At 42.2% G+C, this 16,384-nt stretch overlaps 1 protein-coding gene across 1 annotated transcript in view; it reads left to right on the forward strand.

Moving 5' to 3' along the window:
* The window catches only part of SLC36A3 (solute carrier family 36 member 3), a 33,268-nt gene continuing 16,884 nt past the window's right edge, over positions 1–16,384 (forward strand). Inside the window, exons 1-6 of the mRNA XM_007448029.1 lie at positions 1–271; positions 3,927–4,017; positions 6,485–6,573; positions 9,372–9,467; positions 13,460–13,544; positions 14,472–14,690. Coding sequence (XP_007448091.1) covers positions 132–271; positions 3,927–4,017; positions 6,485–6,573; positions 9,372–9,467; positions 13,460–13,544; positions 14,472–14,690 — 720 coding nt within the window. The 5' untranslated portion in view covers positions 1–131. The remainder of the gene's footprint in view (positions 272–3,926; positions 4,018–6,484; positions 6,574–9,371; positions 9,468–13,459; positions 13,545–14,471; positions 14,691–16,384) is intronic.

Genomic DNA, 16,384 nt, shown 5'->3' on the forward strand with positions numbered 1-16,384 from the left:
GCCAGGCACCCTTGGGAATTAGGAGCCAGCGTCTCAGTGCTGCAGCCTCGGTTCCTCTGGAGAAAAACCCATGGGAGGCTGGTTCAAGGCTGTTACAGTCCTTAACCCTGAGCCACCACCACCTACCCACCATGCTGAAGATCTCATTGCTTGCAAGGGACAACAACAGCGAGCCCAAGTCCTTGGATGATGGGTCCAAGTCACTCTCGGAGAGTAGCAGTAGCATCACTTCAGAGAGTGTCCGTCCTGAAGAGGAAGCCAATGGATTATCGTAAGTGGCTGCACGGCCCTCCTCTATCTGAGGTCAGGCACTGCTGCCTTCACAGAGCTGGGCCCAAACTTCCTCCTTCTCTCTTCTTAACACATTTATTCCCATTGAGCAGGAGACACGTGGATTAAAGACGAAACCTTCAGAATCTAAGAAGTTTGTCCCATGTGGCTCTGGGTATTACACCTGTTTCACAGGTTTTGCAAAATCGCAGATAGTCATCCCCAACATGAGCTTATTCTTTTTTTAATTAAGTAATTTATTTATTTAACCTATGCCAGGTCTTAGTTGCAGTGCTCTGGGATCTTAGTTGTGGCATGCGGACTTCTTAGTTGTGGCATGTAAACTCTTAGTTGCAGCATGCGGGATCTAGTTCCCTGACCAGGGATGAAACCTGGGCCCCCTGCGTTGGGAGCATGGCGTCTTACCCCCTGGGCCACCAGGGAAGTCCCCAACGTGAGCTTCTCAATTCCCACAATTTTCTATCTCAGGCTGGCTGTTCTTTCTTCAGCAGTTTCAAGCTGCTTTCCTCTCTGTCGACTTCTGCTTTCATTAATACTCTCTCTCCCTCTCCGTCTCCCCCTCTCTCCCCACCCACCAGCCTCCCTCTCCCTTCCTCATACAAACCCATCCAGGAAATAGAAGTTCACCTCCTAGCCCCATGTCCCTACTTTTACTCCCATAAACTCAGACACGTGGCTCTTTTCCTCAGGGCTGTATTGCCAATCAGACTATTATTTAGTAATCAGATCAGATAATATCCATGGTATAGAGAGACTGTAAATGATAATACCCAGTGTTGAAAGGATGTCAGGAAACGCCCTCTGTTGTGTCCTTTTGGGAAGAATTAAACTAGTACCTTTCTAGATGGCAATGTTGTAATATATGTCAAATCCTAACACATATTTATATAAAACATACAAATACTTATTTGGCCTATGCTTTCTTTTAAAGTACACACACACACACACAAACAACTGGCCGTAGTGGCTGCTTCTGGCTAAGAGAATTGGAAGACTGAGAGGCAGAGATAGAAGAGACATTTATGTTCACTACATAAGGTTTTTTGGGGTTCTTTTTTAGTTTGTTTTACCTTTTGAATTTCATACTGTGTTACTTAGGACTTTTTTTTTTTTTGGCTGCGTTGGGTCTTCGTTGCTGCATGTGGGCTTTCTCTAGTTGCAGCGAGCCGGGGCTACCCTTCATTGCAGTGCGCGTGCTTCTCATTGCAGTGGCTTCTCTTGTTACAGAGCACGGGCTCTAGGTGCATGGGCTTCAGTAGTTGTGGCACGCGGGCTCAGTAGAGGTGGCGCACAGGCTTAGTTGCTCTGTGGCATGTGGAATCTTCCCGGACCAGGGATCAAACCTGTGTCCTCTGCGTTGGCAGGTGGATTTTGAACCACTGTGCCACCAGGGAATTCCCTTACTTAGGGCTTTTTAAGCATAAGTAAATATAAATAAATAAATCCTTTGATCAGTAATACCACATCCAGGAATTTTTCCTAAGGAGATAATAATGCAGGTATGAATGATAATTTTATTGAAGCCAGATCCTAACCTCAGATCTGGTTGTGTAATACTGACAATTGAGAAACAACGAGAGATTATTTAAAGTATGATACACATAGTGGGACACAATACAGCCATTAGGAGTGATGAAGGAAATCTGTGGTTGTGGGAAAATATGTAGGACATACTAGTCATAAAGAAAATTAAAATACAGTATTATAATGATTCTCCTTGTGTAAAATTTGTGTGCATTTAAAGACAAGTAAGGATGCCTAGAGGAATGTTAAAGTGTTAAAAGTAGTTTTTTCCAATTGGTGGAATTTGAGTATTTCCTTTTATAATGACAATGTATCATTTTTCAAAGAAAAAAAATAGAAACTTTTTTTAAGTCCCTGGAAGCTCCCAACATGTGTTTTACTCCTCACAGCCCTGATCTATGATGCTGTTAACTAAGGTGCAATGTTTTCTCCAAACCCTTATCTCACCCTTCCCAAGAGATTTGACCAGGTTGGGCAAGACGCTGCTGTAGGAAAGAAATGAGAGATGGAGGGATGGAGAACAGGAAGGGGGCACATCTTTTGGAGAAATTACTATCAGAGAATTGACAAAAGATCTTTTTAAATAGTATGGGTTTTTTGTTTTTTTGGGTTTTTTTTGCCTTTGACATATTTTTCAAAAATTGCAGTTACCAAGAAATATAACTTACTGTTGGAAGTGAAGGGACAGCTTGTACCACCACCCCCCCTTTGCTTAGGTGAAAAGTCTGAACTCACAGAGATGCAGGAAGTCACTCTCTTCTCAGCCCCAGCCCTCTCCCTGAGCAATACTGAAATGCCAAAACCTGACCCAGCCCTGACACCCTAACCAACAGGACAAGACGAGGAGACGTGAGCGCTGACTCGCCATGTGACCTTGGTCAGTTTATTTCCACCCTCCGGGCTGCCTCCAGGCAGTCCAAAGGCTGCACAAGGAGGTGCCTCCAATGACCTCCTCCAGGTACCTTTTGTTACAGGAGGAGGGGGCCCTACTACCTGCTTAAACCAACCCTTGCTTGCCTTTTTTCTATCATCCTCGCTCTGCCTCCTCTTTAGGAAGCCGTTTCAAACAGGTGAGCACCGTAAGGCCAAACCAAAGGTGGTGGTGGTGATGAGGATGATGATGATAATGATGTTGATGGTGATGATGCCTCACATCTGTGAAGCACTTCACAATTCCAAGATTCATTATGTCATTACCTCTTCTGATTCTTATTATATCCTTGGGAGGTAGGCAGGTCAAGATGAATAAACAGAAGATGTAAGCAGCCGAGGGCCTTCTCAAAATAGTGATCAAACACAGTCGGTTAATGGAAGAGCTAGGACTCAGAATCCAGTGGTCCTACTGCAGTTCAGTCCTTTGCAGTCAACTTTTCATTTCAATTCCTTTTTGATTCTCTTCTCAAGATCCTGTTCCACATTCCCCCTCCCCAGTGGTGGTGCCTGAGCAGGCGCTGCCAGCACTGGCGTGGAGAACATTTAGAACCCTGGTACCTAGCACCCTGCCAGGCACATAGTAAGTGTTCTATATGCACGTTTAGCAACTGTTATTAAATTGTATCCAATGCATAGCATGGAATAAGTTTGCAGTGAATATTGTTGAGTAAATGGATGAAAGAGTGAACTAGAACCAATAAATACTCCATATGTGGTGGCAGACTTTTTTTTCTAGTGAATGAATTAATAAATAATTGGGCAGCAATAATTACTTGTAAATTGAGAAAATTCTTATTATTTTTTCCGTTGTCTATCTAAATACCAAACATCTAGTTGGCCTCAATACATTTTGAGTGAATGTATCACAAAAGAAATCGTTGAATGCATTAATGAATAAACTGGTACTAGGGAGTTATCCAGAATAGTAGCAATGGTTATTAACTTTTTCTTTAGAGCCTAGTGTGTGTTAAATATTTGTTGAGTCACCTGAACCAGCACCAGCCCTTGATCAGAGGTTCCAGAACAGATCCTGGGAACTGAGAGTTAAACCAGAGTCCCCTTCATCTGGTTTTGTCTTCCCACCACAGGGTGCCTGGAGAGGCTGAAAGAAGCCTGAGCATTGCGTCTCCTTTCCCTCCGCTAACATACCCTTTTGTTGCCTCATGCTCCCCCTACAGGATTATGCAAACCTTGATTCACTTATTGAAATGCAACATTGGCACGGGGCTCCTGGGACTTCCTCTGGCCATGAAAAATGCCGGCTTATTGGTAAGATGGACCTGTGCAGTGGGGACCAGGTCTACCCATTTGGGGGAAAGGGTTGGTGGGTCCCTAAGGCCTTAGTACTGTTTATCAATGGGCAATAAGCCTATTGCTTAGGGGGTCACCCTTTGGAATAGGAAATGAGCCTATTGGCATCAATCCACTGGAGCCAACCCAGAGCTAAATGGAGCATGCCTGGAGGAGACAAGCCATTCTTTTTTTTTTTTCCCAGTTTTATTGAGATATAATTGACATAGAGCTTTGTATAAATTTAAGGTGTACCGCATAATGACTTGACATATGTATACTACAAAGTGATTGCCACAATAAATTTAGTTAACATCCATCTCCCCATATAGTTACAAAAATAGATGTTTTTTCCTTGTGATGAAAACTTTTAGGATCTACTCTCTTTGCAACTCTCAAATATACCATATAGCAGTGTTCACTACAGTCATTGTGTTGTACAACACCCCCAGTACCTTTTATCTCATAACTGGAAGTTTGTACCTTTTGACCACCTCCATCCAGTTCCTCCTCCCCACCATTGTTCTTAAAGACTCACCATACTCGCATACTGATGCAGAATCTACTTTGCCACAAGTTCTCCCAACTCCCTAGGATTATATCCTTGTTATTTCATTCATGTATATCAGCAGCCTGGCCCCTCCAGGCATTTGAGTGTGTGACTCCTGTTTGTGATTGATTGTGAGAAAGTGGCTTGGAAGATGAAGATAACAAATTCTCTACCAATCCCCTGACACTTCCTGTGCCCTCCCACCTCTGTCTTCTTGCTTATGCTGTTACCTTCTCCCTTATTTCTGTCTTTGGAACTCCACGTCCTCTGTAAAATTTGACTGTTTCCTATTAAAATTCCTTCACCTTGTGTTTTTCTAGAACTTATATCTACCTAACCTGGAATCCTTCCAGCACTTACAAAGATGAAACATGCTTATTTTGAAAAATACCTATCTTCCTCACTTACCTGAAAGCTCTGAGGGCAGGTACTCTCTAATTCATCTTTACACCTCCCCACAATACCTGCTATAGAGACTGGCACACTGGAAGCCCCAATTTGTGTCCATGGAATTGAATAGATAGATTATTTCCATTTAGTTGAAACGAATTTCTCCTTCTCTCCAGGCCTGCAAAGTGGCCCTCATGTCTAAAAAAGTCACATCGAGACCCTGGCTACTGACATGACTTCCAATCTGAATCACTTCCAACCCAGAGATGGGACAGGGTTCTAGAACTTCTGAAGAGCATTATTACCACATGGCCCTCAACCAAACTCTCTTTGCCAGTGTGCTCTTTGCTTTTTAAGATAACTCTTTTATCCTTTGATTTTTGGTTCCTAAGAGTTATTAGGTGATTTCTTTACCCTCCATCTCCCATCAGAACCTGTAATTATGATTCATTTGAGAAATATATATTGAGCACCTACTATCCTTAAGCCCTGGGAATATAGATGTAAACAAGACCAAAGAGTCTCTGCTATAGGGAGGCTACGTCCTGGTTCAATCTAGTGGTGCTCTTCATCTCTCAAATTTCTTTGTGATGTTAGCACAGGTCACATCCATAAAGGCACAGGTGTCCAGCACAAAGAGGGTGAGAGAGTCCCTCTTTGCTCTGTGCCGTTGTGATCACATCTGGGAGATAATGATTAATAATGAGCCCTGCTTTTTAATCTCATCGCACGTAAAACATATGGAGACTATGTGAGGAGAAGACTTGTTCATTAGCTTGACTCTAGTCATCCTTTCTCTGTGTATGTATATCAAATCATGTCGTTCAACTTAAATACATACAATTTTTAGTTAAAAAAATAAAAGGGACATGGAAAGTAGACATATGAGAGCAGTGATTCTCAACTGAGGGTAATTTTGCACCCCCCCTTACCCAAAGACATCTACAATGTCTGGAGACATTCTTGGTTGCCACAACTTGGAGAGGAGGGGGAGGGAGTGCTTCTGAAATCCAGTGGGTGGAGGCCAGTGATGCTGCTAAATATCCCACAATGTATAGGACAGCCCCCAGCAACAACAAAAAAATCAGCTGGCCCAAAATATCAGTAGTGCCCCTTTTGATAACTTTGTACTAAAGGAAGGAAGCCAATCCCTAAGAGGAACCTTGGTCTTCAAGCATCTTGGAGGAGGTAAGGGCTGGGATGTGAGAAGGAATGAGAGATCTAGAAGCAGAACTAAAGGCCGATGAGGAAAGGCATGGGCTGTGTGGGAGGTAGTGAGCTCTCTGTTACTAGAAGTATTATAGCACAGGTTGGGCAGCCACTTTGCAGTGATGCCAAGAAGGGCATTCAGGCCAGAGCATCTGGGGGCACAAGGACATTCAGGCAGGGGCTCTCATCCCCAAATCTCTATTATGAGAGGGACCCTAGCACCCAGGTAGGGAGAGGGCCAGGTATTGGAGCAATCCACCTGTGGCTCACTGTGCCCACATCTCCTTTCCCCTCCAGGTCGGTCCTTTCAGCCTGCTTGCCATCGGGATCCTCACCGTGCACTGCATGGTCATCCTGTTGAACTGTGCTCATCGCCTAAGTCAGAGGTGAGGGTCCTGCTTCTCTGTCACTTGGTGCCGGGTTCCATCTCAGGGTGTGCTAAGTTTCCCTGGATCGCTGACCCAATTAGCTGGCCCCCTCTCCAGGCCACCACCCCCGCTCCTCTAGATACTGCAGAGGCGGTGGACGGAGTGATTAAAATCCCAACTGGGAACTCCTAGGTCTGGAACCAACTCTGCTGCTAACTAGCTGGACAACTTTACCAAGCTCCTGCACTCTCTGAGCCCAAATATCCCTATCTAGAGAAATCAAAAGGGATAAAGGATGCAAATGTGCTCATACATATCCATGAATATGCAAGACACTTAAGATGTCTTTCTTTTCCTCTTAATCTCCCCACCCCCATCTCCACCCAACTCCAATACATACACCTTCGAAGGGGAATTTTTTCCAAGTAAACCCTTCTTGGGACAAGTTAGCAACAGTAAAAAAACATGGTTAACAATGAGATGAATAGCTCACAGGGATATTAGGGATATCCCTAATACAGGGATCATTCACTTCAATCCCTAATAAAGTATACATATAACACTCAACGTTTATATATTTAAAACTGTAATGCAAAACAAAATTCCAGAAGGAAAAGACAAATGCAGTGAAAACAAACAATGCTGAGAATTTCATATATATAAACTAGCAATTCATGGTGATTAGCAATTCTTTACAGCCAATAGCCTTATGGCTTTCTGTCCACAGTGCTCAGCTTCTCCCAAGGCAGGCAAATCTAAATATGTCCTCATAGATGTGGAGAAAGTCCTCATGAGTCAAAGTAGGGATATTAAATGAAGCTCCTCATAAAGTCAAATTATCATAACCTAAATAGGTGCATCTGGAGTATATATCAATCACACCTAACTCGTGTGGTACTTTCCAGCCCACGAAACACTGTTAAGAGCATTTACTCATTCAGCAATTAAATTTATTGCACAATTACATTGTGCCAGGTACATGGCAAGAGCTTTGCAAGTCTTCTTTTATCTACTCCTTACAGTAAAATTTTATGGTAGGCACTATTTTTCTCATTTTATAGATGATTAAACTGAAGCTTAGGTGAGTTAAATGCCTTGCTCAAGGTCACACAGCTAGGAAGTGGCAGAGCCAGTATTCTAAGACCTGTCTGACTCTACCCCTTAACCTATCTGCAAATCTTTTTCTTCCCTCAAGCCTGCCAGGACCATTTTATCACCGTGCAGGTTTCCAATATCTCTGTCATTTATGACAACCTTTCCCTGATTTTTGCTTTTGATTATTTGTTTTTCCTTTTTTTTTTCCCTCTAATACAGAGGTTATAGACACATGGCCTAAGAGCTGACAATGGTTTTCAGATATATTTGGGAGGACTTCTACTGGTTTTTTAAAATTATTTATTTATTTATTTGGCTGTGCTGGGTCTTAGTTGCAGCAGGCGGGCTCCTCAGTTGCAGCTCATGGGCTCCTTAGTTGTGGCATGTGAACTCCCAGTTTCAGCATGCATGTGGGACCCAGTTTCCCCATGAGGGATCAAACCCAGGCCCCCTGCATTGGGAGCGCGGAGTTCTAACTACTGCGCCACCAGGGAAGTCCCTTGGTTTTTTGTTTTTCGCCAGTGTTTAAAAACCTGGAGATTTCACATAAAAAAAAAAATCTGTGCCTTCTTGCCAGTCAGACACTCTGCCACCTCTGCGGCTTCATTCCTTCATCATTCAGCTGGAGCCACATCCTGATCAACCGCTTTTGGAGCAAGACCTGTACCAGAGCCTAGGACACTGTCTCCACTATCCCCTATTCTGTCTCATACCCGGCCCTTCTCACCACATTACTGATACCTTTCTGATCACCATTGCTTTTGAATTTGCAGTCCTCAGAGTAACGTATTTGCCAGTCCTATGCAATGTGACCTCGTCTGTATTTCATATGCCAAGTGCACTGAGTAATAATAAAAACAGAAGCATCATGCCGTGTTCTCAGTGCATCACCATATTCATCTCTTACTGGCTCCTCCCCAAAACGCAGACTGCATGTAAAAAAACTGAAGCCTGGAAGTATCAAGAGACTTGCTCAAGGTCTCCCAGCCACATCTAAGGGGGTGTGTTGGGACTTAAACCCTAGTCCCCGACAAGTCTGGGGCCCTTTCCCTCTCCAAGCTACTCCCCTGAGTCATGCAATTAACTCCAGGGATCTGGGCAACTTGCTCCCACTTGCTCTGTTGACAGTCCTCAGCAGGGCCTTCCTGTCCCTTAGGAAGGGCCACCTAGGGAAGGAGGGATGAGGGAAGAGGGATAGGCTGGAACTGGGGCGTCACATCCTACAGGGGTGCTGGGCAGGAGGCTAAAGATTACCTTTGCATGGTGTCTGGTCCGGGGCAAGCATCCCAAATGTTCCAGCACTCTCAGCAGTGGGAAGAAGGGAATGTAAGTCCAGAAAAGACAGAACCACTGTCTTGGCCATACTCATACCCCGTCCCCCGCCCTTCTCCTCCCTCCGACCAGGTGTGCACACCTCACAACTTTCGTATCCTCTCTGCCCTTATTTGCAGACCTAATCAATTCACAGCTACTGTCTACCTAAACAATAATAATAATATCCGCTTAAATATTAGTGTTAAAAAAGACAACTACAAAAAAGAGGCAGAATTCTGAAACTTTTAAAAGTATACCATTATAAAATATCTCAATAATACTGTTGCTAGAAAATTACCAGAATGTCCCATATTAATACATGGATATATAATAATTGCTCACTTCGGAAGTACACTGTACTTTAAAAAAAAACGTTTTAAGTTATTCATTGCTTGTCCTTTCCCTAGACTGCAAAAGACTTTTGTGAACTATGGAGAGGCCATGATGTACAGCCTCGAAACCTGCCCAAACGCCTGGCTGAGGACCCACTCAGTGTGGGGAAGGTAGTAGTCATAGATGTCACAGTAGTCGTCGTAATAACAACAACAACAATAATAATAATCCTCACCTGTTTTTTCTTTATTTCTAGTAACACAAATTTTAAATGAATATGTTCTTGTTGAAAACTATTGAACAATATAGAGGATCTCCTCTGAGAGCTTCATCCCCCATCCCACTCTTCACCCAAGAAGTAATCACTGATATCTAGTTAGTAACATTCCTCTAGAATTTTTCTCTGCATGTACTTTTTCTCTGTATATATGTGTACAAATGGAAATATATATTTTGTTTTGTATTTTCTTGTATATTAATTGGAATATTTTTTGCAAATTTGCGCTTTCATCTAATAATATGATTAATTTCTTTCCACATTGGGACACAGAGATTGACCTCATTATTTTGTAAGGCTCACGATGTTCCCCAGTATAAATGGATCTTGTGTGTGTGTTTTTTTTTTTTTTTGCGGTACGCGGGCCTCTCACTGTCATGGCCTCTCCCGATGCGGAGCGCAGGCCCTAGACGCGCAGGCTCAGCGGCCACGGCCCACGGGCCCAGCCGCTTCGCGGCATGGGGGATGCCCCCGGACTGGGGCACGAACCCGCGCCCCCCGCATAGGCAGGGGGGGCCCCAACCACTGTGCCACCAGGGAAGCCCGATCCTGTGGTTTTATTTAATCCTTCACTTAATGGTGAGCATTTAGGTTGTAACCCTCGCTGGATAAAAAGTTTATGGTGTACAGAATGCTTTTCTGTCCCCCGCATAGGCAGGCGGACCCCCAACCACTGTGCCACCAGGGAAGCCCGATCCTGTGGTTTTATTTAATCCTTCACTTAATGGTGAGCATTTAGGTTGTAACCCTCGCTGGATAAAAAGTTTATGGTGTACAGAATGCTTTTCTGTGTCTGATCTCCTCTGATCATCTCAGTGACCTTGTGAGGTAGGCAGGTGTATCTTTATTGGGAGGAAATATGTTGATGAAGGCTCACAGAGACAGAATAATGTGTCCAAGGTCACAGGTATAGATACTGATGAAGCAGAGTTTTGACCAAGCACCTAACATGTTAGCCTTTCCCAGCAGAGCCCCTCAGGAGTTAGTCCCTCACCTGCCAAGATCCTTCCTGCAGCTCTGCTCTTGGGAATGTCAGTAGGTCACTGATCTCCCAATCAGGAGTCACTCTGATTGTCGGACAGGAAAGGCACGGGGCAGTAATAATAGAGATCTCACAATTGTCCATCCTTTCTCACGAAGATTTATCAGCTTCTGATGACACCCTGAATAAAACTTTCAGGCAGGAAGGCTCCTTGGAGATCACTATATCCATGCCTATTCAAGTGGAGGAAACTGAAGACCAGATAGAACAATAAGGCTGCTCAAGTTACCCAGGGATCAGAGCAAGGACTGAAATCCAGAACATTCAGCTCTCATCCACTATACTGTGCCATTTCTCTGGAGGCGCAGCAGCTGAGAAAGAATTGGGAAACTATTTTATTTAAACGAACGATTTGTAATTTTTAGTATGCTAAAAAATACCTGGGGAGTTTGATTAAAAATTACCTATTCCACATAAGCAACAGTCATCAATTGATGCTCATTGTGAAAGGTCATTGGAAAACTATAAAGCAAGAATACACTGGCATCACCTGACCCCATGTAGTCATCGACTCATGTCTAGACATGGGACAACTGGACATGATGTGTCTTATAATAGGATACAGTAGGGTGTACAGAGAACCACCTCTGAAATACCCTTGCCAGAAAGGTAAATGAAGAACCTCAGTCTTATCAAACCACTAGATCTAATATCAGTTTACAGGAAACGCAGGGGATAGAAGAACAAGATAAATGACATTATGAATTCATCATCTGAATCTAGAAAGTGAAACGTGCTACAGGGCAATTTTCTGGTATCTTCAGCACCAACCAAAAAAATTAAAGTTGCAAGGGAAAAAATAAATAAGGCAAGGGGAATATAGCAGATTAAAAAACTTGAGACTTAATTACAAAATGCAATGAATAGACTTGTTTAGAAACCAGCTGTGAAATAGACATTTTTGAAAAAATTGGAAAAATCTGACTATGGATAGAATATTAAGTGATATAAGAAATTATTGTTAGTTTTGTAAGGGGCGATTAAGGATGTGATGGTTATATTTTATTTAAATTCTTGTCCGTTAAAGCTGCATACTGAATTATTTACAGGTGGAATGACTTGACATCTCCAGTTCGCTTCAAATACACCAACAAAATAAGCTTGTGTGCAGTGGGGGTGAAGGAATAGATGGAAGAGGATTGGCAAAAAGCTAATTGTTGAACCTGGGATGAGCACACGAGGAGCCATTGAATTATTATCATTGTTTTCATGTATGTTTGAAAATCTCAACAATAAAGAGAAAAAACATCTCTATTCTGAAGTCTCACATGACACTGCCAAGCTTCTGACTCAATAGGCTGATATGAGAGCCAGGACTCTGTATTCTTACCATAAACCTCAGATGATTCTGATGCAATGGTTACTACAACCTGGTCTTCAAAAACATAGATCTAAACCTTAGAACCTAAGTAGAAGAACATATTTTTGTTCTCTTAAAAAATAAATGCAGGGCTTCCCTGGTGGCGCAGTGGTTAAGAATCCGCCTGCCAATGCAGGGGACATGGGTTCGAGCCCTGGTCCGGGAGAATCCCACATGCCCCGGAGCAACTAAGCCCATGCACCACAACTACTGAGCCCACACGCCTAGAGCCCGTGCTCCACAACAAGAGAAGCCACCGCAATGAGAAACCCGCGCACCGCAACTAGAGAAAGCCTGCTCACAGCAAGGAAGACCCAACGCAGCGAAAAATAAATAAATAAAATTAATAAATTTATTAAAGTAAATAAATAACTGCATCTCCAAATACGGGACAATTTAAGAATCCAAAAGAATAACGACAATAACAGAGTTTAATATATTAAATAGAGAATAATTAATTGAATTTACTATGATAAAAAAAGAGGAAAGTAGAATATATCTTTCTTAGATGTTAGTTAATAAACTTAGATAAAATGACAGAACTAGAAAATCACCACCTTGCAACCACCAGTGAAATAACTGATTCAGCAAGGATCATCAATGAATGTTAAAACCCTTGGGTTGAGGAGGACAGGCTATTCGTGGCATCGCAAAGTTTTTACCTCCAGGTTGCAACGTAGGAAATGTACACTTTCAATAGAGAGGCCTAGCATTCGCCATCACAGTGGACATCCTGTGCCTCCCAATGTGATGAAACACAAGTACACAGTATCACCTATGTGTGTGCTTGCTTCTCTGAATCACAAGGCAACAGTCACATAAGTCCACGATATGGGACATTCTACAAGACAGATGGCTTAGACTCTTCCCAAAAAGCCAATGTCACGGGAAACAGAAAAGGTGGATATGTACAGGGCAGATCTACCTGAAAAAAAATACTAAACAAACATAGCCAAATGCCACATATGAAGCATGATTAGATCCTGAATCAAAAAAAATTTTTAAACAGCTATAAAAGATACTTTGGAGAGAATTGGGTTATTTAAAATATAGACTATATATCTGAATATATTGAAGTTGATTTTCTGAACATCATAGTCCTAAGGGAGGACTATGTTATGGTCTTTAGGGTTGATGTGTTATAATATCTGCAATTAATTTTCAAGTAGTTCTGAAAAAATGTGTGCGCGCGCGTGCATGCGTGCGTGTGTGTGTGTGTGTGTGTGTGTGTGTGTGTGTATAAACACATTCATCCATACATATTTAATGCAGTTACGGCTAAACTTTAGCAATCAGTATGTATATCTAGCTAAAGAGTATATGGATGTTAATTATACTAGTCTTTCAGCTTTTACTGTGGATTTCAATTTTTCAAAATTAAAAAATGAAATATTTAAAATAATAAAAGAAATAATTGTCTCGAAAAAATGCATTTAAAAATAATTTGTTTCTCCCTCTGTCTGCCTTTTGTTTTCCTTCTCAGGTACACTGTCAGCTTTTTATTAATCATCACCCAATTGGGCTTCTGCAGTGTTTATTTTATGTTTATGGCAGACAATTTACAACAGGTAAAGAGGCTCCTTCTGGGCAGAGTGGGAGAAAGCAGACCTCCTGCTACTAGGGTTGCATTAGCAAAATTATAGTTTTTGGATCATGGGAAGAGAGGGCTTCATTTCTATTTCCTAGTCAGACTACCCTTGGGAGTTCTTTCAGTCCTGGGAATCACTCTTTAAACGGATCATAGGGAAGCCGAAACAACATCTGAGGAGTGTAACCAGGATGGAAAGAGAGGCTTGCAATCCTGTCCAATCAGAAATAATTGAGAATTTTTAGCCTGAAAAGTGTTGGTGAGCTTTTCTTTAGGCAGCTCAAGGTTGTCACGTAGAAGACTTAAATTAAGGCAAACAAGTTGCAACATTGCCCTCATTGCATTCCTAACAGGCATTATAAATCAATCACAGCATTCTTGGTTTCATGGAATAAAGGAAGCACACTTGTTTTCGTGCACTCAAACAGCCGGAACTATGACAGGCATTATAGATGGAATATTCAAGCAGACAGATTTTGCTCAATATTCAGAACTTTCTAACTTTTAGGGCTATCTAAGATTGAAGAAGATATTCCTGTGTAATCAATTCCTATTCTCTGGATGTATGAAAGAAAACCATTTAGTACAGAAGAGCTTTGGCTAGATGACAAAACGACCCTTCAGGCTTGAGATTTCATGATTCTAAGGGTTTCTGGTTGTCACAGTCATGGGTACTACGGTTTAGGGTTACCAGATTTGGCAAATAAAAATATATGACACCCAGTTAAATTGGAATTTCAGATAAGCAGCATAATTTTTTTTTTACTACAGGTATGTCCTTATGTACTATTTGGGACATACTTTTACTAAAATGTTATCTGTTAATCATCTGAAATTGAAACTTAATGGCATCCTGTGTTAATGTGGTACCTCTAACTACACTGCCCTTCCTTGTGCTCCACATCAGATGGTGGAAGAGGCCTACGTGACCTCCAACACCTGCCAACCCAGGAAGATCCTGGTGCTGACCCCCACCCTGGACATTCGTTTCTACATGCTGACAATCCTGCCCTTTCTGATCCTGCTGGTGTTTATCCAGAGCCTCCGGGTGCTGTCTGTCTTCTCAACACTGGCCAGTATCACCACCCTGGGGAGCATGGCTCTGATCTTTGAGTATATCGTGCAGGTCTGTGCCCAAAGCCACCACAGAAGGGGGTCAGTGTCCAGGGCTTCTGAGACCCTTGGGGAGGGTCACTGTTGTCATGGGCAGGTGAGAGTGAGGAAGGTGACCTCCTGCTCTGGGCAGCCCCGGCCAAAGTGATGTCCGTGAACACCTGCCCGACAAGCTATAAAAGCTAGTCACCATCATCATCATTATCGTCACACTGGACAATGGGTCATTCAACAAATAGTTATTGATAGCTTCTATGACCCAGGCATTGTGCAAGGGGTGGGGATTCAGTAGTAAGTAAAATTGATGGGGTGTCTGCTTTCATGGAGGTTACAATCACTTGGGGTAATAAATCTCAATCAAATAACCAACCAAAATTGTAGCAGTGATAGGTTGACAAGGGATACATGGATGATAAAGGAATTTGATTTACTTTGTGCCAAGTTCTTTACATAGATTAACTCATTAAATCTTCACAATGATGCTATTTTGGAAGTAATACTACTTTATCCTCAGTCCACAGACAAGAAAACTGATAAACAGAAAGTAATTTTTCCACTAATTACAGTCATTGTGCCTCCCAAGCCCATGCTTTGCTATCATTACAGGCCCTGAAATTTCACCATTATAGTTTCATTTCTTTGAAAGTCTCTGGGGTTGTATTAGTTTCCTGCTGCTGCTGTGACAAATTACCATAAATCTGGTGACTTCAAACAGCACAAAATTATGTCAGAGTTCTGGAAGTCTCACTGGGCAGGACTGCATTTCTTTCTGGAGGCTTGTGGGGAAAATCTGTTTCTTTGCTTTTTCTGGCTTCTAGAAGCTGCCCTCATGCCTTGGCTCATGGCCCACTTCCCTCTTCAAAACCAGCAATGTCAGGCCAAGTCTTTCTCATGCTGCCATCTCTCTGGTTCTCTCTTCTGATTCTCTCTTCCCCTTTTAAAGTCCCTTGTGATTACATTGAATCTACCCAGGTAATCCAGGGTAATCTCGTTATTTTAAAATTAGCTTCAGGGGAAGTATAAAGCATTATCCACCTGTGCATCTCACCTCTCAGTTGTCTCCTTATTTTATTGTACAGGCATAGGAGTGTACAGTAGCTCTGCTGCTGCTCACGGCTCACATTCAAGTGCAGTAGCCTCAGTGATGTTCGCTGTGATCATACCCATGCTGAACCCCTCCATCTAGTCTGAGAAATAAAGACTTAAAGAGGGGCCTGAAATTGCTCTTTGGAAAGGAAACTATAAAAGGTCCTATTGTCCTAAGGGCTAAAGAAGTGCCTGTGATAGCAGAGCTCAAAGCCTGAGCCCAGTGTTGCCAGTCTTTGATCAGCTTGTGGAAGTAGAACATGCCTCTTCTATTTTTCTTGGAATTTCTACTTTTTGACTCTATACAATTCACGTAACTCATCTTTAAGTTTTGTGATAACCCTGATATCCAAGAGTTGTTTTCCCTTTGTCATTTTCGTACTCTCCCAATTGTATTCCCAAACTTGGATTTGAAATATTTGGAAATTCCCATTTATCTCAAGGGACGACATGAATCTCTTAGGAATAATTTCTTCTCAAATAAAATATATAATACTGTGAAATAAATAAATAAATAAATAAATAAAATAAATAAAATTAGCTTGATTAGCTACCTTAGTTCAGTCTGAAAACTTAATTCTCCTTTGCCATGTAATGTAACATATTCAAGGTTCCAGGGAT

This window comes from Lipotes vexillifer, unplaced genomic scaffold, assembly GCF_000442215.2.
Source record: "Lipotes vexillifer unplaced genomic scaffold, Lipotes_vexillifer_v1.1 scaffold121, whole genome shotgun sequence".
In the NCBI taxonomy this organism is placed as follows: domain Eukaryota; kingdom Metazoa; phylum Chordata; class Mammalia; order Artiodactyla; family Lipotidae; genus Lipotes; species Lipotes vexillifer.